At 44.5% G+C, this 25771-nt stretch overlaps 1 protein-coding gene across 1 annotated transcript; it reads right to left on the reverse strand.

Moving 5' to 3' along the window:
- Positions 1–6405: 6405 nt before the first annotated feature.
- LOC127623955 (protein unc-93 homolog A-like) lies at positions 6406–16600 on the reverse strand. The gene is made up of 8 exons (XM_052098529.1): positions 16499–16600; positions 15881–16062; positions 15034–15263; positions 14830–14955; positions 14338–14555; positions 7023–7158; positions 6816–6947; positions 6406–6722 (listed from the first exon to the last, which is right to left on the reverse strand). Exons 1-8 carry the CDS (start codon positions 16586–16588, stop codon positions 6406–6408), a joined length of 1431 nt encoding a protein of 476 aa, XP_051954489.1. The 5' UTR covers positions 16589–16600.
- Positions 16601–25771: the final 9171 nt, after the last annotated feature.

Consider the following 25771-nt stretch of genomic DNA (forward strand, 5'->3'; position numbering starts at 1 on the left):
GATTTTCAACTGGCTTCTACTTTTTACGTGTTTGTAAAATATCAACATATACAGTAAATCACATGTTCAGAACAGGAAAACATAATACATTTGTTACAATATTGCCAATTTATATCATACTTAACCACTATTGTTTACAGTATGTACATATGCATTCAGAGTGTGTGTATGAGCATTTACAATTTATCAACATAGATCCGAATGGAGCGCAAGGAAGAGGAACCAAACAATGAATTTGTATTGTGGAGGTCAGTCTAAGAGGTCACAGTGGTTGGCATCAGAGGGGGGAAGAGGGCAGGAACTGATGATCCCAATGACATCTGGGCCATCAATGTCCACAGTAAACAAAGGCCTAACTACTGTAAAGAAAATGATAGGACTGTGACCATTGTCTGAGTCTGAGTCTCTATTTGTCAGTCACTTTGTCAGGCAATGTAAGTGTATTTCCTAATGTGACTACAGTACTCTAAAAAGAATTATTTAACATATTTATGTTCAAAGCATATTGAAACACATTTTCAGGTTACAACACAATTTTTTTCAGTAACCCAGCTGGTAGACAATCTATCAGTTTGGGCTAGCTAACAACCAGCAACCATGTTCCAAAACACAGCTACCAACTTGATTAAGAAGGATTTTTCCAACAGAGAGTGTAACTAGTTACCCATTTACCAAGTTTTCTCTATTCTGGTTTTATTTGTTCACACCCTTATGCATTATGCAATCAAAACATTCATTTATATACTGTATAGGGTTGTATTATTTACATAAGAATTGAGTTCTTACACGACAGTCTTCATGCATATTGCCATCTACTGGGCAGGGAGGAGAACTTATAGTAAACTTTACTTAAAAAGGAGCTTAATATTGATCTGTTTCTTACCCACACCTATCATATAACTTCTGAAGACATGGATTTAACCACTGGAGTCCTATGGATTCATTTCATGGTGCCTTTATGTGCTTGTTTTCTGTTTTTACATTTTGGACCCGGTTGGCATTGTATGGAACTACAGAGCTATTCTTCTAAAAATCTTTGTTTGTGTTCAGCAGAAAATGAAAGTCATATATATCTGGTATGGCATGAGGGTGAGTAAATGAAGAGAGAATTTTCAGTTTTGGGTGAACTTTCCCTTTAATAAAAATTAAGGTAGCAATTTGTTCATTAAAACGTTATTTTAATAATCAAAATCATTAAATGTAATTTAATGTAAGAAATATTCCATGTCAATGGTTAGCTGGGTGACCAGTTGTTTTGTGTCATTGTTGGTATATTGTATGTACTTTCTTGACCAGTCATACATTTTTGAAAATGTCAACACATTAGCTTTCTTCCAATTGAGAAAGGGGGTTATTCCATGACCTAAATATCTAATACAAATGGAGCATGTCTGCTATTTTATCAGGAATATTTGTACATTTTATTTTTATTTTCAAATTTGCATACCTCATAATAAATGAATAAAAATAATATTTATTTTGATCTCCTAGATTGAATATAAACTTTAAGCATTTCCATTTTAAATTGGGGGTTGACCATTGATTCCTGTATATTAAATGTGGAGATTTTTGCTTAGATTGCTTGTGCTATCAAGTGTTTTATTATTTTTGTCCCCCATAACACTCATCATAATTTTATCTCCACCCGGTGGCAAATGCTTAGACCTAATACAAAAATACAAAAACTGTTTTCATCAAAAATATTTCAACAAAATCTAGTGTAACTAAGAAATCCCTGTATGACCAGAACAGATGCTGCCATCTACTGCTCACAACCCAGAGCATTGCAGAACGGTTTTACAGTTGCTTGAGAGCTGCTATAAAATAATTTCTTGCAGGCTGTGAACTGCTAAGTTACACATTAATTAACATAATTTAGAGATATAATTAATGTGTGTTTTTTTCTTAAAAATGTGAATAAAAGATTTGCATCATATGAACTCTCAATATCCAAATGTTCTTTTATTTTATTTTAACCATTGCATTGATTCGCTGTTCATTTTCAGCATTTTGTCTTACATACTGTACCTGTTATGAATTGTGGAAGTAGGAGAAGGCAGATGGGAGTGTGGATCCAAATGCGGCTTTATTAATAACAACACAAAAGAAACAAAACACTGGAACAAAGCAAAAATCCACGATGGGAAAAAGGGTAAACTAAACACTAGAGAATGCAGAGGAAATCCTCAAACGAGTACAACAGGCAGGGGCGCGAGAACAGCAGGGTAACCTTGGACGGACTGACAGATAGCTGGGTAACCACAAACGAGTAGACAGAATGGCAGGGAACAGGAACAGAGAGCGTCTTACCAGACATCAGAGGAGACACGGAACATTACTGGCGAGGGTGAAACAGAAAACACAGGCAGACCACAAGGAAACGTGACATGAACGTGACTAGAGAAACAGAGAACACAGGGCAGACAACAGGGGATCGTAACATAGCCCCCCCTCAAAGGACCGGATTCCAGACGGTCCCAACAGACAAGAAATTAGCAAAAGGAGGACCGAAGAGAGAGGGGGCAGACCATGGGGCAGACAAATAGACCATGGGGAACACAAAGGGTACAGAGACAGACCACAGGGTACAAAGGGCAGACAGGCAAACCAAGGAGGCCGAGAGGACAGGCAAGCAGTCTATGGGGGTGTGCGAAGGGGACCGGGTCCGGCGGCCTGGGGGAGGTCAACCGGGCAGGGGCAGGTTCAGGAGGCCTGGAAGGCGGCCACAATGTGGGGATAGGTCTGGGGGGCTCGGGAGTTGGCCACGAGGTGAGCATCAGATTCAGATTAGGAGGTCTGGGAGCGGGCCATGGGGCAGGAGCTGGTTTGGGTGGCCTGGGAGCTGGTCTCTGGGCAGAGGCCGGTACGGGAGACCTGGGAGGTGGCCGCAGGGCAGAGGCTGGCGGAGCCTTGTGAGGCGGAGCCAAGGAGGACTTCGGAGGCGGAGCCGTAGAAGACTTGGGAGGCGGCGCCGAAGGAGGCGTAGGCAGGGCCGTGGGGGGCTTAGGACGCGGAGACGAGGGAGGCAATTGCGTAGAAGGCCCAGGAAGTGGAGCCGAGGGAGGCTCAGGAGGCGGAGCCGTGGTAGGCTTGGCCAAGGAGGACTTCGAAGGCAGAGCCGTAGAGGACTTGTGAGGCGGCGCCAAGGAGTGCTCAGGGGGCGACGCTGAGGATGGCTCAGGAGGCAGAGCTGGGGAAGGCGCCGGAGGCGGGGCCGAGGGAGGCTTGGGAGGCGGAGCCGGGAAGGAACTAGGAGGCGTCGGAGGCGAAGCTGAGGGAGGCTTCGGAGGCGGAGCCGTGGGGGGCTGAGCCGTAGGAGGCTCGGGAGGCGGAGCCGTGGGAGGCTGAGCCGTAGGAGGCGGAGCCGTGAGAGGCTCGGGAGGCTTGAGAGACTTGAGAGGCGGAGTCCTGGAAGGCTCGAGAGACTTGAGAGGCGGAGCCCTGTAAGGCTCGAGAGACTTGAGGGGCGGAGCCCTGGAAGGCTCGGGAGGAGGAGCCCTGGGAGGCTAGAGACTTGAGAGATGGAGCCCTGGAAGACTCGGGAGGAGGAGTCCTGGAAGACTTGACAGATGGAGCCCTGGGAGGCTCGAGAGGAGGAGCCCTGGAAGACTCGAGAGACTGGAGAGGCGGAGCCCTAGGAGGCTCGGGAGACTTGAGAGACGGAGCCCTGGAAGACTCGGGAGGAGGAGCCCTGGAAGACTCAAGGGACTTGAGAGGCGGAGCCCTGGGAGGCTCGAGAGGAGGAGCCCTGGAAGACTCGAGAGGAGGATCCCTGGAAGACTCGAGAGACTTGAGTGGCGGAGCCTTGGGAGCTGGCTCCTGGCGCTGGCTCAGGGACGGTCGAGGCTACAGGTGCTGGCTCAGGGACGGTTGAGGCTACAGGTGCTGGCTCAGGGACGGTCGAGGCTACAGGCGCAGGCGCTGGCTCAGGGACATCAGGGGCTAAGGTCTCTGGCTGGTTGACCGTGGCTGACGAGGGCTCGGGCTCGCTGACCGTGGCTGACGAGGGCTCGGGCTCGATGACCGTGGCTGACGAGGGCTCGGGCTCGCAGACCAGGGCAGGCGTGGGCTCGGGCTCGCAGACCGGGGCAGGCATGGGCTCTGGCTCGCAGACCGGGGCAGGCGTGGGCCGGGAGGCGGAAGCCCGTCTTCTCTTCCTCCTCCGGGCGGACGAAGTTGACCGTGCAGTTTCAAGAGAAGCAACTAGCGTGGGGGGTTGCTCGCTGACAGGTGGGGCTGGTGTGACAGGGAGCTCCAGGGATGGCTGAGGGGTCTCCACTGTGGGGTGAGGTAGGAACCTCCTCAGCGACGCCCACAGTGAGCGGTGAGCCGCACACTAGTAGGGTCGCCTCCAGGAAGTCGCAGAGAGTCCAGCCGTGTGTTGCCTGTGGCAACCGCTCCCTCAGCGAGGGGTTCAAGTTGTCCCTGAAGAAGACCACCAATGCTGAGTCCGGGAAGTCTGTAAAGTTCGCCAGATGGAGAAAGTCGCGAACGTGGTCCTCTATTGGGCGGACTTCTTGTTACAAATAGAGGAGCTGGTAACTAGCACGTAATGCCGCTGGATCCATTTTTTGGGTCGTTCGTTCTGTTATGAATTGTGGAAGTAGGAGAAGGCAGACGGGAGTGTGGATCCAAATGCGGCTTTATTAATAACAACACAAAAGAAACAAAACACTGGAACAAAGCAAAAATCCACGATGGGAAAAAGGGTAAACTAAACACTAGAGAATGCAGAGGAAATCCTCAAACGAGTACAACAGGCAGAGGCGCGAGAACAGCAGGGTAACCTCGGACGGACTGACAGATAGCTGGGTAACCACGAACGAGTAGACAGAATGGCAGGGAACACGAACAGAGAGCGTCTTACCAGACATCAGAGGAGACATGGAACGTTACTGGCGAGGGTGAAACAGAAAACACGGGGCAGACCACAAGGAAACGTGACATGAACGTGACTAGAGAAACAGAGAACACAGGGCAGACAACAGGGGATCGTAACAGTACCTAACAATTTTAATATGCAGTCACTGCGATGCATTTTGAAATAGTAGTGTAATGTATGCACTGACATTTCCATATGGATTTTTGTCATTTTCTCACAACAGATATTCTCATAGTTTGTGCATTTAAGTGCAACATTACAATTTATTTCAAAACAACATGAACATCAGAACTGGGTTTAGTAATATAATGACTCACTCAGAAATAGTTTATGATAAAGATGTAAATTATATGATCTTTTCAGTATAAGATTATCTCAGTAAGTTCCTGTATTGTGCAGATGTGCCCTTTAGACATTGCTTGTAAAAGCTGTAAAATTGTTTTGTTGCCTTGTATGAGTAGGCCTGTGCAGAATACCTATCAATTATAATACTATGGAGTTAAAGCTTATGGCAATGTGTATTTTCCATGTGCATTTTCATATCATTTATATTTTAGGTTTGTAATAATAATAATTATTATTATTTTGTAATTTCATTCATATGAAGGGGTTAAATCTGTTTATAGGAACAATATAATTAATGCATAATTCTTTTTTTTTATGGGTGAGTTCAACCTTTTTATAATCTGGAGCTTATACATTGATTTTTATTATGTAGATTTGGCATACGATATGACACCAATCTTTGATCTGATCTTTTGCTCAGTACAGTAGTGCAATAAGAAACTGGCAAAGTTGCTGGTGTAATTTTATTCAAAATCATGATGTTTTTCAGCCATTATTTTACGCTAACTTGCTCCATATACACATAAATCGTTAATACAAGACTATTTACGATCATATTTGATATGATCTCCTAAGCTAAGCTGTTCTAAATGATCACTTTTAGTGGTTAAAGTCAGAGACCAAAAGTATCACTGAATCTGAAGTATTCACAATGCATGAACATTTAACATCTGAGTGTGCTATAAACACAATAAACAGCAGTATTATAGTGGTTCAAGAGCTTTTTATGTAAAGTTATTTTGCATTTTAATGCATATTATACAAAAATTATATTTCATTATTTGAGTACACACTGTAAAATGTAATAAGTTGACTTTATTAAATAGTGAGGAAACCAATTGCCTTAAATAAATCAAGTAAATATACTTCTTTGGCTCAAGTAAAGTGGACTATTCCTAGAACGAAATAAGTACATTTACTGCAAAAGAAGTACATTTACTTAGATTTATTAAGGCAATCGGTTTACAAGCTTTTTTTATGTAAGGTTAACTAGTTATTTTGCAGTGCATTTCAGTTACATTAAGAATTAAACGGTGCTAATAAAATGTGTAATTGCTACATCAAAATACAGGAATCTAACTCAACACTCAAAAATACTGTAAAAATAGTCTTTCAAATAAAATATTTACATTCTACATGCTGAAATACAAATTAGAAACATAACATCAACCATGTACTTAAAAATGTGTCTGGCTAACAACATATTTTTCATTCAAATTTTCACGTATTTTAACATATTTTTCATCTTTGAGGTCAGTCTTCTCTGAATTAAACACGTAAATCATTTGTTCAGTTGGTTGCTTGTACTCTTTGTACTCGACAAATAGGTAAGTTACCATGGTTACGGCCAGAAGAGTTAAAATAATGTAAATCTTGGTAGACAAGCAGATGTATGTGCTGTAAGCGAAGGCTATTACAAAACCAAGTGACTCCCACATGCGGTAGTTGGCAAATGCAGCTTCTTTGTGATCAGCAAAGAGAATACCATACAGTGCTGCAATGCAATACAAATAAAATATAACTTTAATTATAAGGAAATGTAAAAATAATGCAAATAATCCATATGTTTATAACATAAAGCACTCACCATTGGTTTGTATTTGCCACACAGCATCTGCCATGCCCCACAGGGCAGAAAACACAAAAAATACAGGCAGCTGGTCTGGATGAGGCTTCCAGTACAGCAGACCCAAAATACAGCCCAGATTTATCAGTGCAGCTGTGAAAGTCAAGAAAGACAGAATTAACATAAAATCCAGCAACCATATTTAACGTCAACCTGTTCTTGCCTTACCCAAGCAAAAGAGGGGAATTCTTCCAGTGTATGCTGCCAGTCTCCCAAAAGCAAATGAGCACAAGGAGTTTACAGCACCGAAGCAGATCATGACAAAGCCAACATAATGTATTCCTAACGCACATGTCACATAGTTCTGCAGAGGGAAGAGGGTCACAAACATATTAAAGGAATAGTTCAGCCAAATTCTGTCATAATTTACTCACCATCATGCTGTCTTAAACCTAAAAGACTTTCTTCCAAGGAATACACACAATAAGAAGTTATTTTGTTTCGAGGTTCAATCAAGGGTTTCAGTGAACAACTATCATCAGTCTGTTTCTCACCAGTGTTGGGAAAGTTACTTTGAAACACACTTTCCAAGCTACAATCTACTCTCTAAACAGCTGTGGCTCTGGTGGTTGAGCGGATTGGCCACTAAACACAAGGTTGGTGGTTTGATTCCCGGCCCACACGACTCCACATGCCGAAGTGTCCTTGGGCAAGACAATGAACCCCAAGTTGCTCCCAATGGCAGACGAGCGCCTCGCATGGCATCTCTGCCGTCATTGGTGTGTGAGCAGCACACATAGACATCAAAGGGGGCTTGAGCACCTGCCCTTTTTCTTCCTCGAGTGAAAGTGCCCTTTTTTCTGGGGTGTTTTTTTATTTATTTTTATAAATAAATTAATATATATATTCCTGTTTGCGCACAGCTTCCCTGTCAAACAAATATATTTATTGAATAAAAAATCAAAACATCAGGTCGGTAGATGAGATTTTGTCGATGCCCGCCCTCCGTCCCCCCCTCCGCGTCGTGTACAGTGCCTCGACTTTACAGCTAATTAGCCAAAAGCAAATATAGTTAACTTGTGTCTTTCTAACATTCATGACTCATGAGCTACTAGCTAATGTGATAGGTTAGCTATAGTCTAGTTACGGCAATATGTCATGGCCATACAGGCCAATATTGTCACGGTATTTAATCCTATGTCTCTTCCTTGTCTCGTGCCTTGTTCTTAGTGTGTGTTGTGTGGGTGCGTGAATGTGTGGGCGTGTTGTTTGTACCATGATTAGCGCTCTGCCGCAATCACTCCTCTCACCAGCTGTTACTCATTCCCATTCCCTTTAAATTCTCACCACTCTCTCATCTCCTTGTCAGATCGTTGTTTGTGATGTCCGGTGTTGTTCGCTCTTCAGAGTTCCAGTCCAGTTCTCTCGTTGTCCCTGTTTCGTGTCCTGTTTGCTGTTACCCGGATTCGCCGTGTCTGTTCAACACTTCTCTTCACTCTTCTCACCACGCATCATCTGACCATTGGAGACTCTGCGCCACTAGACCATCACCCCGGACTTTTCCCCTATCTTCTCAATTTGACTGTCAATAAACTAATTGTCAACTTGCAACTTGCTTCCTAGCTTCATTACGTCACAGAACGATCTGACCACAAGATGGAAGCAGCGAGTAACAATTCAGACAGCCTAGAAGAATTGCGTGATGAACAGCAGACTTCAGTATGGAGAACCAGGAGAAGAATCTCAATGACACGGCTCACGCTGTCCAGGCTCTAGTGGCGCAGGTGTCCGGACTCACCCAGCAAATTCAACTTCTGCGAGCTCCCACTGCGCCACCCAGACCGCTGATTCCTCAACCACCACCAGCCCCTCCCAGTCGGAGCCCCGCCTACCGGTTCCAGAGCTATATTCAGGTGAACCTAACTTTTGCCGAGCTTTTCTAACACGATGCTCAATGCATTTTTCTTTACAACCCAGAACATTCTGTGATGAAAGAACCAAGGTCGCTTTTGTCCTGACGCTACTTTCTGGGAGAGCGGCCCTTTGGGGAACGGGCGGTGTGGGAGAATCAAGATGAATGCTGCACCTCTTTTCAAGCACTCTCCGCGGAGATGAAGCGAAGTTTTCAACCGTGCTGTCTCCGGTAGAGAGGCAGCCAGAGTGCTGGCCGACTTGGCGCCAGGGGAGAGATCTGTATCAGACTTTTCTATCGAAGTTCGGACGCTAGCGGCGGAGAGCCAATGGAACGAGGAGGCGCAGTGGGACATGTTCCTGCATGGGCTGGCTGATCGCGGCCCAAAAGGAGATATACGCCATGGATCTCCCCACCAAGCTAAACGATTTGATCGCCTTGGCGCTTAGAGTGGACGCAAGGTTATCCAGAATGGAACAGCGTAGTACAAACCAACCGCCCCTTGAGAGGATTAGGGCGGTCAATGTTCTGGAGGCGGGGACGCTGCTCAGCCCCGCCTGTGATCCCGAGCCCATGCAGGTGGGTCGAGCCCGGCTTTCCGGGAGGAGAAGGAAAGGCGGAGATCCCAGGGACTGTGTTTGTACTGTGGTGGTGCTGGACATTTTGCCTACAACTGTCCTTTAAAAGGATCCGCCCGATAGCAAGTATGAGGCTACTATCGGGTGGGATCTCCGCCGAGAAGACCTCATCCACATCTACCCTCCTTCCGTAAGTCTTCAATGGTCTAATCACCGCCACGACTGTCGAAAGCACTTCTGGATTCTGGGGTCGAAGGAAATTTCATGGACTACACTTTTGCACTCAACCACCAAGTCCCCCTCAAGTCTCTCACTCACCGGATCGCTGTTCACGCCCTCAATGGCCAGAAACTTCCCACCATTTCCCTAGCCACTGAAGACATCACTCGCCACGCCAGGCAATCACACCGAGACCATCTCCTTCTACATACTGGACACTCCTCTTGCCCCCATCGCCCTTGGTCATCCCTGGCTCACCCATCACAACCCTAAAGTGGACTGGCAGTCTAAGTCTGTGTCAGCGTGGAGCACTCAATGTCATAAGTCTTGTCTTGTTTCTGCCTGTTCGCCTGTTTTTGTCCCTGTTTTTCAGGAAGAGGCGGTGGATTTATCTAACGTGCCCGTGGAGTACCTGGACCTGAAGGAGGTGTTCAGTAAGTCTCGGCGCTTCTCCCTCCACATCGCCCCTATGACTGTGCCATAGAGTTATTGCCAGGTACATCTCCTGCCTAAGGGCAAGTTATATTCACTCGATTCCAGAGAGGGAGGCTATGGAGAAATATATTTCTGATTCTCTAGCTAATGGATTCATCCGCCCTTCCTCTTCAGCCGGGGCGGATTCTTTTTGTGGGGAAGAAGGATGGATCTCTGCAACCTTGCATTGATTACCGGGCTGAACAACATCACGTAAAGAATACTTATCCTCTACCGCTGATGTCTTCAGCTTTTGAGAGGTTGCAGGAGCATCCATCTTCACTGTAAATTGGATTTACGTAATGCTTATCATTTGGTCCGCGATCAGGAGGGGGATGAATGGAAACCGCTTTTAACACCCCCAGGGGCACTTTTGAATACTTGGTCATGCCGCTCGGCTTGTCCAACTCCCCAGCGGTCTTCCAGGCACTCGCCAATGACGCGCTACGCAGACATGGTTGATCAGTTCATATATGTTTACCTGGATGACATATTGATTTTTTCTTCTTCTCTCCAGGAACATGTGCAGCACGTCCGCTAGTGCTTCAGAGATTGCTAGAGAATGGGCTTTTGTCAAGGCGAGAAATGCGCTTTTCATGCACAGTCTGTTCCTTTCTTAGGGTACATCGTGTCGGTTGAGGGAATGCGCATGGATCCTGAGAAGATCAAGGCTGTGGTAGATTGGCCAAGTCCAGAGTCTCGTAAGGCCCTACTGAGATTCCTGGGGTTCGCCAACTTCTACCGGGCGCTTCATTCGCAATTTCAGTCAACTAGCCACACCTCTGACCGCCCTGACCTCCCCAGAACAACGCTCAGGTGGTCAGACGCAGCTGAGGCCGCGCTTGCCAAACTGAAAGGTTGCTTTGTTTCAGCCCCCATCCTGATAACCCCTGATCCATCACGCCAGTTCGTGGTGGAGGTCGATGCATCAGAGGTGGGGGTAGGCGTAGTGCTATCCCAGCTGCTCTCCTTCAGACCGACAAGATACACCCTTGCGCCGCTTTTTTCTCATCGCTTGTCCTCGGCCGAACGTAATTATGACATTGGTAACAGAGAGTTGTTGGCAGTCAAGTTAGCTTTGGAGGAATGGCTCACTGGTTGGAGGGTTCGGGGTACCTTTTATCGCCTGGACCGATCACAAGAATTTGGAATATATTCGCGACAGCTAAAAGATTAAACTCCAGGCAGGCTCGGTGGGCTCTTTTTTCGGTCGCTTTGATTTTACTCTCGCATCAGCCCGGTTCCAAGAACATCAAACCCCATTCTTTATCACGTATTTTTGATCACTCCAACGCTCGCCTACTCCTCGAAAGTGCATTTTACCAGAGACTCTATTCATCTCTACACTCACATGGGAGATCGAATCGAAGGTCAAGACGGCCTTAGAAGGGTAACGCCTCGCTCGGTGCCCACCGAACCGCTTTGTTTGTGCCGGAGGGGTTACGGTCCAGCTGCTATTCAGTGGGGACATTGTTCTAATGTGGCTTGTCATCCAGGAGTTAATCGAACTAAGTTTTTAGTCAAGCAACGATTCTGGTGGCCTTTGATGGTTCGTGGACGCTCACAGTTTTGTTTTGGCTTGCTCAGTCTGCGCCACTGGTAAGAGTTCCAATCGACCCCCAGACGGGTTACTTCAACCGCTGCCGGTGCCATCGAGACCCTGGTCCCATATCGCTCTAGATTTTATCACCGCCTCCCACCCTCACAGGGACACACGGTAGTTTTAACCGCGGTGGACCGTTCTCGGCTGCGCCCACTTCATTCCCTTGCCCAAATTACCCTCTGCCAAGGAGATAGCGGTGATTGTCATTGACCACGCCTTTCGCTACATGGCCTCCCGACAGATGTGGTCTCTGACAGAGGACCCCAATTTGTGTCCAAATTTTGGCAGAATTTTGTAAATTACTGGGAGCCACTGTTAGTCTGTCCTCAGGGTTTCATCCCCAGAGCAATGGTCAATCTGAGCGAGCCAACCAGGATCTGGAGAGAACGCTACGATGTTTGGTATCCAAGAATCCTTCCTCATGGAGTCAGCAACTGTCTTTTGTTGAGTACGCCCACAACACGCTACCGTATCATCCACGGGCCTATCTCCGCTTGAGTGTAGTGTAGGTTACCAGCCACCTATTTTTCCTAGTCTGGAATCCGAGTCGCGTCCCTCCGCCACGCTTCGGTCCAGAGGTGTCACCGCGACTTGGACTAGGGGCCCGGAGACTCTACTCCAAGTGGGGTCACGCACCAAGGCCAAAGCTGATCGCCACCGGTCTAGGGCCTCCCGTGATACGCCGTTGGTCAAAAGTGTGGCTTTCTACTAAGAACATTCCTCTACGCTCCGTGATCTAATAAACTTGCACCTAAATTTATTGGCCCGCTCACTGTCACCAAGATCGTTAGTCCGGTGGCAGTCCGCCTCAACCTTCCTCCAGCTGCACAGGAGAATTCACCCCGTATTTCATGTATCCAAAATAAAACCCGCCTTTTATTCCTCAAGATAACCCGCCAGCTCGTTCCCCCGCGCGACTCGTAGATCGGGAACCTACTTATTCGGTCAACCAGTATTCTGGACTCAAGACGGAGGGGACGCGGATTTCAGTACCTGGTGGACTGGGAAGGTTACGGTCCGGAGGAGAGAGGTTGGGTACCGCCAGAGACATTCTGGATCACTCCCTTATCGATGACTACAATCGGCAGGTAGTGGAGCCTGGGAACGCTCAGGAGGCGCTCCTAGGGGAGGGGTACTGTCACGGTATTTAATCCTATGTCTCTTCCTTGTCTCGCGCCTTGTTCTTAGTGTGTGTTGTGTGGGTGCGTGAATGTGTGGGCGTGTTGTTTGTACCATGATTAGCGCTCTGTCACTAATCACTCCTCTCACCAGCTGTTACTCATTCCCATTCCCTTTAAATTCTCACCACTCTCTCATCTCCTTGTCAGATCGTTGTTTGTGATGTCCGGTGTTGTTCGCTCTTCAGAGTTCCAGTCCAGTTCTCTCGTTGTCCCTGTTTCGTGTCCTGTTTGCTGTTACCCGGATTCGCCGTGTCTGTTCAACACTTCTCTTCACTCTTCTCACCACGATCATCTGACCATTGGAGACTCTAGCCACTAGACCATCACCCGGACTTTTCCCCTATCTTCTCAATTTGACTGTCAATAAACTAATTGTCAACTTGCAACTTGCTTCCTAGCTTCATTACGTCACAAATATACTGTACTTATTGGTGAATACAGTCAAATTTGTGTTTAATAACGTCATCACAATCGCCACATTGATATGCAAATTAGGTGTTAACTAATTAAAATTAGATCATTTGCTTTATTTGTCAAGACACTGCAGGTGAATAGGATACAAGTCTCGAAATTGCAACCATTTTGGTCGCATATGCTCCCGAAATGTCATCTGGGCATCCTCAAAATATATTTGGGAGCATCTGTGCGAAAGCAAATAATTGTTGGGACACAACCGATTTTCATTTCTCTACAAAATATTCGCTAATTACTGCACTATGTGCCTGCTGTGAGCTGATACAGTGACCAGTTATCCGCTACATTCAACATTTCATAACCAATTTAACTTTACATTCTTGATTTTTACATTCTTAAATCTAATGCAGATTTTGGATTGGTTAATATTAGCCGTCAATCACTCCTTTTCACCGTGCTCCATGTCACGTGACAGGGAGCTAACTAGCATGCAAAATGTAAAGAGCTGAAGAGAGAAGATGAATAGAACACTGAGAGATTTCTTTTGTAAGCCGCCTAAAGTTACAGCTAATGTAACTCCTGAAGTTGGTGATGGCTATCATGTGGTGAATCTGGATCCACCAGCAGAAAAGAAGGCTTACAGTTTTCGGAGTGAGTGGCTGAAAGACTTCGAGTGTCTCCGCTATAAAAAAGGCTCACTGTCCTAGGTGTAATCACACCTATCATATTTCTTCTGAAGACTTGGATTAAACCATGGGAGTCGTATGGATTACTTTTATGCTGCCTTTACATGTTTTTTGAGCTCAAAGATTTGGACCCTATTGACTTGCATTGTATGGACCTACAGAGCTCAGATAGTCTTCTACAAATCTTCTTTTGTGTTCAGCAGAAGAAAGTAAGTCATAAACATCTGGGATGGCATGAGTGTGAGTAAATGATGAGAGTGATGAGAATTTTCACTTTTGGGTGAAATGTTCCTTTAAATAAGCGACCATGGAAGCCTTTAAAATTGCTCCTTATGTGTTCCACAGAATAAAGAATGTCATGCAGATTTTTAATGACACGTGGGTGAGTAAACGGTGACAGTTTTTTGAATTTTTGGGTGAATCATTCCTTTAAGCTCATACTTCAGAAGAAGAATTGATGTTCACAGCTTCTGTACCTTTGTATATTCGCCATCAAGAAAGCTTTGTTCAAACCCACTGTATATGGTCAATGGAATGAGCAGCAACAATTTGGGGTTTCTCATGAGTTTAAAGGTGGACAGGATGGTGCTACAAAAGGATACATTGCCCTTGTTTTTCCGAAATTCTCTGGCCAGATCTCGGTCTATGTTGTCCAGAAACAGAGCAACAAATATTATGGCCAGAAGCCCCACACCTACATGAACCAAAAAACTATTGGTTAGACAGTTTTTACTGGAATTGAAACTAGAAACTTTTACAATTTGTGAGAAAAATGTGAGTGGCCTTGCAACAAATTCCTTCCAAATAGTAAAGCTAGACATTTTGTGAATTATTTCATTCATAATGTCATAGAAAAAGCCTATTCTTATTCTTAAAATAATCTTTGTAAGAGATACAGAAAATAACATTTATATTTCACAACATAATATGAGCTAGTCTGGCCACAAATACGAGTCATTATTGCCTACCAATGTAGCAGCCTAATAGTATATCCACTAGGCGTTTTTCTGGACGGGTTGTGTTTCCAGTGGTGGTAAAATTCTCAATGCATAACCCCGCTCCACAGTACTGCAAGTTCTCCTCTGGGATTTCAGCTATAAATACAGATTAACGTTCAGAGCACTTAAAACAGAGACCAGTTGATTACAGCATTGCATTGAATGCAGCTCTACCTATGTTAGAGTCCTGTCCAAATATCAGAGATGACATGAGGTTGCCCCACACTGTCGAAGTCTGGAAAATGAAGAAGAAGACACCAAAGTACTGGTTTATGATGTCCTGGCTTTTCTTGTTGAGTTTCTGGCCTTGCTTGTTGGCACTTATTGTAAGATAAGTGCATTTTGCTGACCAAAGTGGTGAACCTCCAAAACCCAGAATGGCCGAGGTGGACATCAGGCTTGCCCTGCAGAGAAAATATTGAAAAACACAGAAAACTGCTTAAATGCACTGCAGATATAATAATAGCCTGAAATTCCTGAACTTTTTATTAAAGGGGCAATTATTCATACACTGTCATGTTGGCCAAAACACAAAAGGAGATGTTAGGCAGAATGCAAGCTTAGGTCACCATTCACTTAAATATTTTTCGAATTTGCTTGGCGAATATCTTCATCTTTTTCTATTTCTTTTGCCAGGGTCATCTGTACAGCTTTTGAAATAAATAATTTGGCGACAAAGTGACCTGGAACTACCTTGTAGCTGTGCATTAATAAACAAAATTCCCCTCAAAACACCTTTGAACATCTGTCTACCAATCAGAAACAAGAATTCAACTACGCTGTGGAATAAGCACTTACAATGGAAGTCTATCTGGCGAACGTACCATGTTGCCCATAGACTGCTATTGTAAGTGCATTAATAATGCATAATTTTTGCTTGTTAAGTTTTACCTTGTATTTAATGCAGAATATTTATTTGGGCAAGCTGTGTCTCACATTTGCACAATATACTGTGTGTTCTGAACTTGATCTGTTGCTGAACAAAGCAGCAATGTTGCAAAAGGCCACGATATGAACGCACCAGCCTGGCGATAGGTTTCCAAAGGAATATGCCACATAACATCCCATGGAAATAACGATGGTCCATTTGCAGCCCAGATTTTTGATCATTATGGGAGGCAGAAACATCGAGGACAGTATAATGGCTCCATAGATCACACTAATTGATATAACGCCCATTCCATCCTCTGCATTCAGACTGCTCTGTAATGTACAAGATTATAGTGTTTATCCATTAAAAATCTGAAAAATATTAAATAAAAAATACAAAAAGATTTACCCATTTCAGATGAATAAAATGTCATCAAATTGTGTCATTTTTAACAAACGAAAATGAATAAAACTTAAAATATTTACTTTTTTCCATTTTATTTTATTATAGGTTGTTCAATTAGTTCAATTTGATGGAATATTGTTATTAAATTGAAATGCATACATTTATAATTATTTTTCAATTCAAGATTCAAGTGAACAAATCAATACCAATAACATTCAATTGTGCACCAAATAAGCATAACTTAATTGAGTTTGTAAAATATCATGTTGTCCTGTATCTGTTGGTCATTTTTAAGCAAAGCAAGTGAGGAATGTTACAGCACTAATAATACACTTTATGAACGGCAATATTCATATTTGTTACCTGTAAACTTTGTAGCCCTCCATATGCCGTAAATAAGAGCAAAAATCCAAAAGAAACCACAAGGACATTTTTGGTATCATGGGTTATCATTTTTGCAGGTCTCAAATCCCTTGAATGTCTCAAAAGAGAGAAATTCCTCCAGTAAAGGTGCAGAAAGTCCTGTTAAAATGTTTATGGATCATAGACTGTCTCACATCCAATTAATAAAGAGCTAATATAGCAAAGCTCGTGTTGTAGGGCAAAGTTCAGTGTATCGTAGTCATAAAGGCTTTCAGTGTTTGGATGACTAAAGCTTGGTCAGTGAAATCCCTTATCTTTCACTAAAACATGTTTTTCTCACAGGTTGCCTTACGAGCTTTAAGGTTGAACAAGCACAAGATCTGTGAGATGGAAAATGCATTTTTTTTTAACTGAAAACATTGACATAAGGTAAAATGTGAATGATTCTAGTGTTTGAATCTTGAGATTGTTATTGTCAGGTGATTGTTCTTATGATATTAGCGAGTTTATAGTTTTATCATACTCATCTCTCATGTGAAACTGGACATCTGTAAATGTAGACAGGCTAGCAAAGTAAGACATGTGCTGCACGTTTTAACTGTAAATTAAAATGACAGGTTTTATGGCTCATGCATATTTCATCCTTTCCAATTCTCCTCCCACAGGTAGCTCCAGCTCTCCTGTAACATGTTCGGTTATCGGTTCAAGTAGAGGATTTCCAGGTTCTTCCACTTCAGTCTCTTCCACAGGAGTTTCTACCTCGCATCTGGACATGAATGAATCTTCACCAGTGATTGGCCAGGACTCTTCAACTTCAGGTAAGTGGTCTTCAAATGAGGTTGCAATTGAAGGTCTTAATGCAGGGCTTTGTGGAAAAGATGGAACAGAATCAGCGTCACTTGGGGCTGTTGGCAATGTCAACCCCACAATGTCACCGGTCGTTGGTTCATGTTCACATCCATTCGCTCTTTCCACACTGAACTTCATTGGGAACTGAGGAAAACTCCCAAGGATGGTAAGTTCAGCATCCTCTGTATCCTCATCCTCAAAAATATCAACCTGGTCAGTGCAGTTGCGACTCTGGCTGCGAGTATGGAGTTTTTGAACAGGAAAATCTTCTGGAAAATCCTCCGTAGCAGAAGCCGATAGGAAACCACAGGGTAAGAGCAGATCACGATGGAGTGTGCGATTAGGTCCCCCCCTGGTCTCTGGTCTCACAATGTAAACTGGAAGATCCCCGCACGCTTCACAACCACATACACCTCTTGTTCCCACTTGTCTTCGAGCTTGTGTTTCCCTCGGATTCTGACATTCGAACCAGTACTCGGTCACCAACATCCAAGCTTGCAGGTTTTACACGCTGATCGAACCGACTTTTGTTCCTTTTAGCTGACTTCTGAGCATTCTGACATGTAAGCTTGTAGCTCTCCTCGAGACGTGATCTCAAATCCCTCACATACTGGGAGTGCGAGGGAGATGGAGAGTCACGGACTGGCAACCCGAAAGCTAAGTCAACCGGGAGCCGTGGCGATCGACCAAACAGGAGTTCATAAGGTGTGAACCCCGTTACTTCATTCCGTGTGCAATTATACACATGAACAAGAGGTTTAACGTATTCCCTCCACTTAGCTTTCTGCTTACTCTCGAGAGTTCCCAGCATGTTTAACAGCGTCCGGTTAAAGCGCTCGACAGGGGCTCACAGCCTCAAACCCAGTCACATGAATTACCTGACTGAGAATGCACTACCTCTGGCCAGTGGCCACTTACACTCCCACCAATCATGTTATGATAAATGAACTCAGCATGGAAAACAAAACAGTTACTCATACATGATTTCTAGATTTCTATAACTGCCGGATAACTGAAGTATAGAGCTATAGGTCACAAAGAAAAATAGGGTCACCTTAAATAAAACTATTAAACCAACATGTCTGATGTAAGTGTACTTAAGCTTGACAGACCGTTAATTGTTTTCAAGGAGGAGCACCAGCTTTTGGATCGGTCTTTCGATTATTGAGGGCTTACATCGGTGGTTCTGTTTCTGTGTTAGTTTCCGCTCCCCAACTTGTACCTTTACCTGACGAACTAAGCCATCTGACCCTTCTGTAGTTTCAACCACTCGTCCTAGTTGCCACTGATTCCTTGGGAGTGTATCTTCCTTTATGATGACTATGTCGTCCACTTTCAAGTTGCGCCGCCGTACATGCCACTTTTGCCAAATGGATGTATTCAGGAGGTATTCTTTCTTCCACCGGCTCCAGAACTGTTCGGTTAAATATTGTACTCTGCGCCATCTTTTTGCGGCGACTTTAGCTTTCATCAGGTGGATCAGGTGGTTTGGAGTCAGGGGCTCTGGTGCCATAGGATCATTGATTCCTTCAACGTTTAATGGGCAACTGTTTACAATGGCCATAGCTTCATAGAACAGTGTTCTAAGGGAGGCATCATCTAGTCTACCGGAACACTGAGCGATCGTAACATTCAGCACGTTGCGGATGGTCTGAATTTGTCGCTCCCAAACACCCCTGCATGACTCGCTGAAGGAGCATTGAGAATGAACTCGCACTGTTTATCTGCCAGAAAGGCTTCCAGTGCCTCTGTGTCACATTGCTTGAGGGCTTCCTTGAACTCATTCTTCGCACCCACAAAGTTTGTGCCCTGATCACAGCGGAGTTGGCAAACAGCTCCTCTAAGGCTAATAAAACACCTTAAAGCGTTAATGAAGGTGTCCGTGGACATGTCTTCAAGCATTTCATGATGGACTGCTCGAGAATACAGGCAAGTGAAGATGAGTCCATATCTTTTGCACTCTTTGCGACCTCGCTTGGTGATAAATGGGCCGAAGCAATCCATACCGCAGAACATGAAGGAAGCTGAGACTTCCCAGCGTTCTCTGGGGAGTTCAGACATTCGTTGCTCCTCAACTGGTTGTCTGAGCTTCCGGAATTTCACACATCTATGTATTAACTTGGCGACTAGTTTACTCCCACCAATGGCTCAAAATCCATTTGACCTGAGTTCCATTAAGGTCTGGCTCCGACCCTGGTGGCAGATCTGGGCATGGTAGTGTGACAGGATAAGCTTGGTGATGTGACTGTCTTTTGGGAGAATGATGGGGTGCTTTAGTTCTTGACTGAGGGATGATCCCTTAAGTCTTCCGCCAACGCGAAGAAGTCTCCCATCCAGAATGGGGTCGAGACAAAGAAGAGGACTGGAACTTGGAATTATGTCCCCATGAGGGCTCCTTTGCAGTGCCTTTAGCTCTTGAGGGAAGGCTTGCTGCTGGACGAGCTGAATTACCACCTCAGCAGCCCTCCTACGTTCCTCGACAGTCACAGTTTCACCGTGATATTTTAGCTTAGATCCTAGTCTTTTGATTCTTGCAACCACCTTAACAAGCATTGTCCAGGTGGAAAACCGGCTCAGGTGACTTAGAATGTCGTTCCAGTCACTGACTTGAGTTGCAAACACTTGAATCGATTTAACTTCAGGATCACCTGTGAGCAGCTCGGTTGAAGGCCTAGGTGTAGGTAGCACTTCCTGTTCCCATAGAAACTTGGGCCCTGATAACCAGCTAGTCGAAGAGATGTCTGCTGCATGAAGACCTCTAGAGGCGTGGTCAGCTGGGTTTTGTGCTGTATCTACGTAGTTCCATTGATTTGCATCTGTAATCTCTCTTATCAATTGAACACAGTTTGCCACGAACACATGGAACCTTCGTGCCTCATTGTTGATGTAAACCAGCACTACTTGTGAGTTTGTCCAGAAGAGTTCTTGTTCAATTTTCATCTCGAGTTCTGCCTTCAGCATAACACTCATCCTGGCTGTGGTGACTGCGGCTGAGAGTTCCAATCTTGGGATGCTTGTGATCTTCGTAGGTGCAACCCTCGCTTTAGCCATTACAAGACTGCAATGAACCTCGTCCTTGTCGTTTTTGTATCTGAGATAGGAACATGAACCATATCCTGCATTACTGGCATCTGAGAAGTGGTGCAGTTCCACCCTAACAATTTTACCAAAGTTTTGAGGATGGTAACATCTGGGTATGGCAACTTCCTTTAACCTCTGTAAACCATTGTTCCACTCCTCCCACCGTGAACGCAAGTTCTCAGGAATAGGATCGTCCCATCCAATACCTCTACGACATAGCTCCTGTTGGATGCACTTGCCACTCAAAGTGAAGGGAGCTACAAACCCGAGTGGGTCATACAGAGATGCAACGACTGACAATAGACCACGGCGAGTTGGGGGGTGGTCCTTTGCGTCAATGTTGAAGCTGAATGTGTCGTTTTCTGATGACCACTGAATGCACAGTACGTGTCCTTCTGGTGTTGCGTCTGGATTAAGGTTGAGAAGATCAGTGGTTACTGCCCTTTCTGTGGGTGCCACACAGGAAAGGACCTCCATTTGATTTGAGTTAAACTTGTGCAGACGTAGACCTGCACTTTTGCACAGTTTCTGTGCTTCGACAATTAGTTCCTTAGCTTCTTTGACTGTTGGAACACTGGTTAACCCATCGTCCACGTAGAAGTTCTTCTCCACAAATACTGAAGCTGTCGAGTGGTCAACTTTGTGTTGCTGTGCCAGATACTTAAGACCAAAATTGGCACATCCAGGGGAGGACGCAGCACCGAAAATGTGGACTGTCATTCTATACTCCTGCGGTTCTGTTTCTAACAGTCCACCCTCCCACCAGAGGAACCTTAGGTAGTTGCGAACTTCGGGTGAGACACTGAACTGGTGGAACATCCTCTCAATGTCACAGATCACAGCAACTGCTTCCCTTCTAAAGCGACAAAGGACTCCTACTAAAGAGTTAATTAGGTCGGGGCCTGTGAGTAGAGTGTCGTTTAGAGAAATCCCCCGGAACTTTGCCGAGCAATCAAACACGACTCTTAATTTGCCTGGCTTCTTGGTGTTGTACACCCCGTGATGTGGAATATACAGTTTCTCATACAGTTTCTCCCTCCAAGAATGGAGGAGCTGGCTCGGCATCACCTTTCTTGATAGTTTCTTCCATGAAGGCGGTGTAATGGTCGAAATACTGTTTGTTGGCTTTTAACTTCTTCTTTAGATGTTGCAGCCGAACAGTAGCCAACTTCTTATTGTTAGGGAGAGCCGGCGGACAACTGCCCTTGAAAGGGAGGGGAATCTCAAAATATCCATCCTTTTCCTGCTTAATGTTATCACTAAGGAGCTGTATAAAATGAACGTCATCCTGCGACAGGTACTTGTCCTCATAGCTCCTCTCGTTGAAGTCTGATTCCAGTACTTTCAGCACATCGGTGGCCACTGGCACCTCTTTCACTGCAACACGATGCACAAAGCTCTCGTTTCCTTGTCTATCCAAGTGGGGATTGGCGGACCCTATAATGCTCCAGCCAAGCATTGTCCTTTCGCTGAAAGGTTCATTTTCACCACCTGTGATGACCTCCAAGGGAGCTAGTGCTGACGGGCAATCATAACCAATTAGCAGTCCAACCTCGCAATCTTGGAGTGGATGTAACTTGTTTATAAGATGTTTCAGATGAGGCCACTGAAGCGCTGTACCCTTTGTAGGAATGTGAGACTTGTCGACTGGGATGAAGTCTCGTGTGTAGGTCTGCTGTAGTTGGATGTAAGTTTCAGAGTTGAGTCCCTGAACTTGTAGACCATACGCAGTCTTGCTTGCTATGACTGTGTTGACAGCTGTCATTGTGCTGAGTTTAAGTTGCACTGACTGAGTGTTCACATTTAGTTCGGTGACCAAATCTTCCAAGATGAACGTTGAGTCGTTCTGCGTGTCGAGTAGAGCATAAGTGAGAATTTATTTCTGGGGCTCTGTTGTTGATGACACAAGAACTGGAACAATGCTAGAGGTGGCAGAAACGTGCTGTGTCAATGCATGGGCCATTACCTTGTGAATTTCCTTGCTTCCATGGTGTCCTGTGGCTACGGGATCATTGCTTGCAGATTCGACAGGGTTTCGGTTTCTTTCTAGGTGCAAGCAGGTTGGATGACGTCTACCACATGTACTGCAGGTGTGTCGCCTTTTACAGTCTTTGGTTGTGTGACCCTTTCTTAAGCACCCAAAACACAGGTGGTTTTCATGGATAAAGGCTTTCTTTTCATCTGTAGTCTTTGCTGCAAAGGTTGGACACTTAACAACACCATGCGTTTCGTCTTTACAAACTAAGCATGGTGGCCTTGGTTTCACGTTTTCCAGAGTTCCTGAGGTGGAGTTTTTCATTTGAGTGCTTGTGTTGAGCGCCTTGGCTCTCCTTGGAATCCTCTTGTCCGTGTTTTTAACGTTCATCAGAAGGGGTGAGGCAATTGGGTTACAAGCTATAAAGCTTCGGTCTGCATAAACTCTGTGAAATGCACAAAACTTGGATAGTCTCCAGATCTGTCTAGCTCTTCCACAACAATACGACTCCATCTGCGCACCATCCACTCAGGCAGCTTTTTAAGGAGCTTGTGATTTTCCTCACAATCATTTAGAATACCCAGGCTCTTAACATGAGGAATGGCCTCAACACAACCTTGAAGGAAATCTGCAAACTCTCTTAATGCAATAGGGTCATTTACAGCTATCTTTGGCCACTTCATGAGCTTGTCTCTGAAGGCCCTTTGGACAATAAATGGACTTCCATACCTATCTTGTAAGACTGCCCAGGCACCTTGATATGCCTTCTCTGAATTTTGGTAGAAAAATCCTTCAACGGCTTTGCGTGCTTCACCAGCAAGATAACTCTTTAGCATTTTTTCACTAGCTTGGAGAGGCTTCTGGTCGATGAGAGCCATAAAGGATATCTTCCAGTCTATGCACTTTAAGGGATCACCAGTAAACGTGGTTGGTTCCGGGACAGGTAGACGGCTTAGGGTAAGTGAGCTTGCAATTGCCTGGGCTAGGCTGACCTCCTGAGCTACTGGCACCTCTGAATGTGCGAGGCTGGAATGGCATTGCTTGTGGATTTAGTGGGGTTCTGAGTCCATCATTTTGCCCACTATACTGAGTTTTATGGTCAGTCTCCTCCTCAAAGCTTTCAAAACCCTCAAAATTGTTGTACGCTCTCACCCGAGCTGCTGCTACCTTCACTTCATTGTCCGCTTGTAGCTGTTGTAACCTTGTTTTTTCCTCTTCTAGCTTTAGTTTCATTTCAGCCTCCTTTTGCTTGATTTCTGCTAGCATCTGTGTTTCCTTGAGTTTCCATTCACTCTCCAGTTTGTCGAGTCTCGCCTGTTGAAAGTGTATTTTTTGCATGGCTTTTGCCTGTTCTACCTTGGCGGCCAGTTCTGCTTCTGCATCTGCACGTTTGCTAGAGGACCTGGAGGTGGCGCTTGAGTGGTTGCCGGATCCTTGTGATGACTCTGAAATTACTGTTTCTGTTTTCGTATTTCCAAAGACTGACTCATACTCATCCTTATTCAGCGCTATTCTCAACCTCTCTTTCTCTAGTTGGTCATTGAAAGCCTCATCTATGTTCTCAAGTCGTTTACTAACAAGATCACAAATCTCAGCTGTTAGAGTGCCACATGCATCCATTCTTTTGACAATATCAGGAGTAGTGGTATGGTTGCGTCGAATGGGCTCATAATTTTGATGTACTATAGCTTGTTTGGATTTAATGTTAGTTTGAATTTTATCAAGGTCCTCAGATAAGCAGAAAGCCTTCAATTTTACTCTGAATTCCTTTGCTGTGTGTTTCCAATAATCATAGGCTTTGCTGAATGCCTTTTCATTCCTCTTTGCTTCCTGATCATGTAATTCTTGACCCTTTGTTGTTAAACTATGGTCACGGGAGCTCGACCTGACTTGTTGTGCTTCTGGGGTCTTGTCTATTTCTTCAGCAGGTGATGACATCTTGTTGGTCTAAACGGATCTGTTTGTACTTTAAGGCCTTAGAGTGTTTTATGTCTAGACTCAAATTTGGATGAGTGGTGGCTTTAACTTATCTTTAAAACTATATATTACCACTCACATCAGACATTTACATTTTGTGGACACAGTAAGGAGAGTAAACAGAAACAGCTACTGAACGTCATAAACAAGAATACTGCTGATAATCTTCAGTCAGACAAAGTCTCTCACTGCAGCTGTGGCATCCATATATTGGCGTGCAAACATCAGATGATCTTGTGTCCACTGGCTGATGAAGATGTCTGCATTGGTGGATGACTCAGCGGCGAGTTTTCACTGTTGCGGCCCTTGGCTCCTTAATAATGGCAGAGAGTCTCTAATGGGTGCAGTAATTTTTTATTCTTCCAAAATCAGCGTGAGCACCGTGAAAACTCGCTCCGCTCACCAAGGGTGCAAATTTTAGATTTGCTGCTTTTCAGAATTAGCCGCTAGCTTGAAGGTCTCTGAAATGTCCCTGATCTTCTGAGATGAGAGAAGTCAGGCATGTGCAAATCGAATGATCAGTTATACAGGTTCCTGGGCTCACAGCCTCAAACCCAGTCACATGAATTACCTGACTGAGAATGCACTACCTCTAGCGGCCTCCAGTGGCCACTTACAATGTCTGTTCGCTGCAATATCATATTGCATTCAAAGTGACTCACAATAAACTTACTGCTGGGACTGTTTCATTGAAGCAACCTGAACTTAAGCATCTTGTCTAAGGGCACAATTGTGATCGAACCTTGCAATCTTTCAGTTACTAGCCCAGATCTTAATATACACTGGAAACAGTAGAAATCTGCAATTGTTCATTCAAGCATGCATCATGATTTACAGTTTTGTTTTGTTTTTTGTTTGTTTGTTTGTTTGTTTTTTTGCAAGTAAGTGGTCAATTTTCAAAGCGACTTCACGTCACTATCCCTATCACTGTAATGCACCGTAACCTTATTCTCAGCTCCTCAATGCAAAAACCTGTCTGATTGACGCTTGTCTGCTCCCCTTTATACCCGTATGTCCAGCGGCGGGACATGCATATTCTGTCTGCCAATTTGACATTGGCCTTTCCTCAAGTTCAGAGTGACAGAAGGGGAACTCTTAGTACTAACATCACAACAGATTATCAAAAATGCCATTTTTTTTTTTCAAACATTTCAGCACAATTCAATTGACTAAGTACAAAACACAAAATCACAAATGAATGTTTTCACCACACCATATAAGTGTTTCACCTATATACTGTATAGCTTTCATTGAAAGTGAAATATCTTTCATAATGATATTAACATCAAACTTTTAATTTGCATCTGTTCTCATTCAGTTTAATTCATTTGTCTATCATTTGATCCAACTGATCTTAATGGTTAATCAGTGAATCATTTGGTATATCTATA

This window comes from Xyrauchen texanus, chromosome 30 (genome assembly GCF_025860055.1).
Source record: "Xyrauchen texanus isolate HMW12.3.18 chromosome 30, RBS_HiC_50CHRs, whole genome shotgun sequence".
Taxonomy (NCBI): Eukaryota; Metazoa; Chordata; class Actinopteri; order Cypriniformes; family Catostomidae; genus Xyrauchen; species Xyrauchen texanus.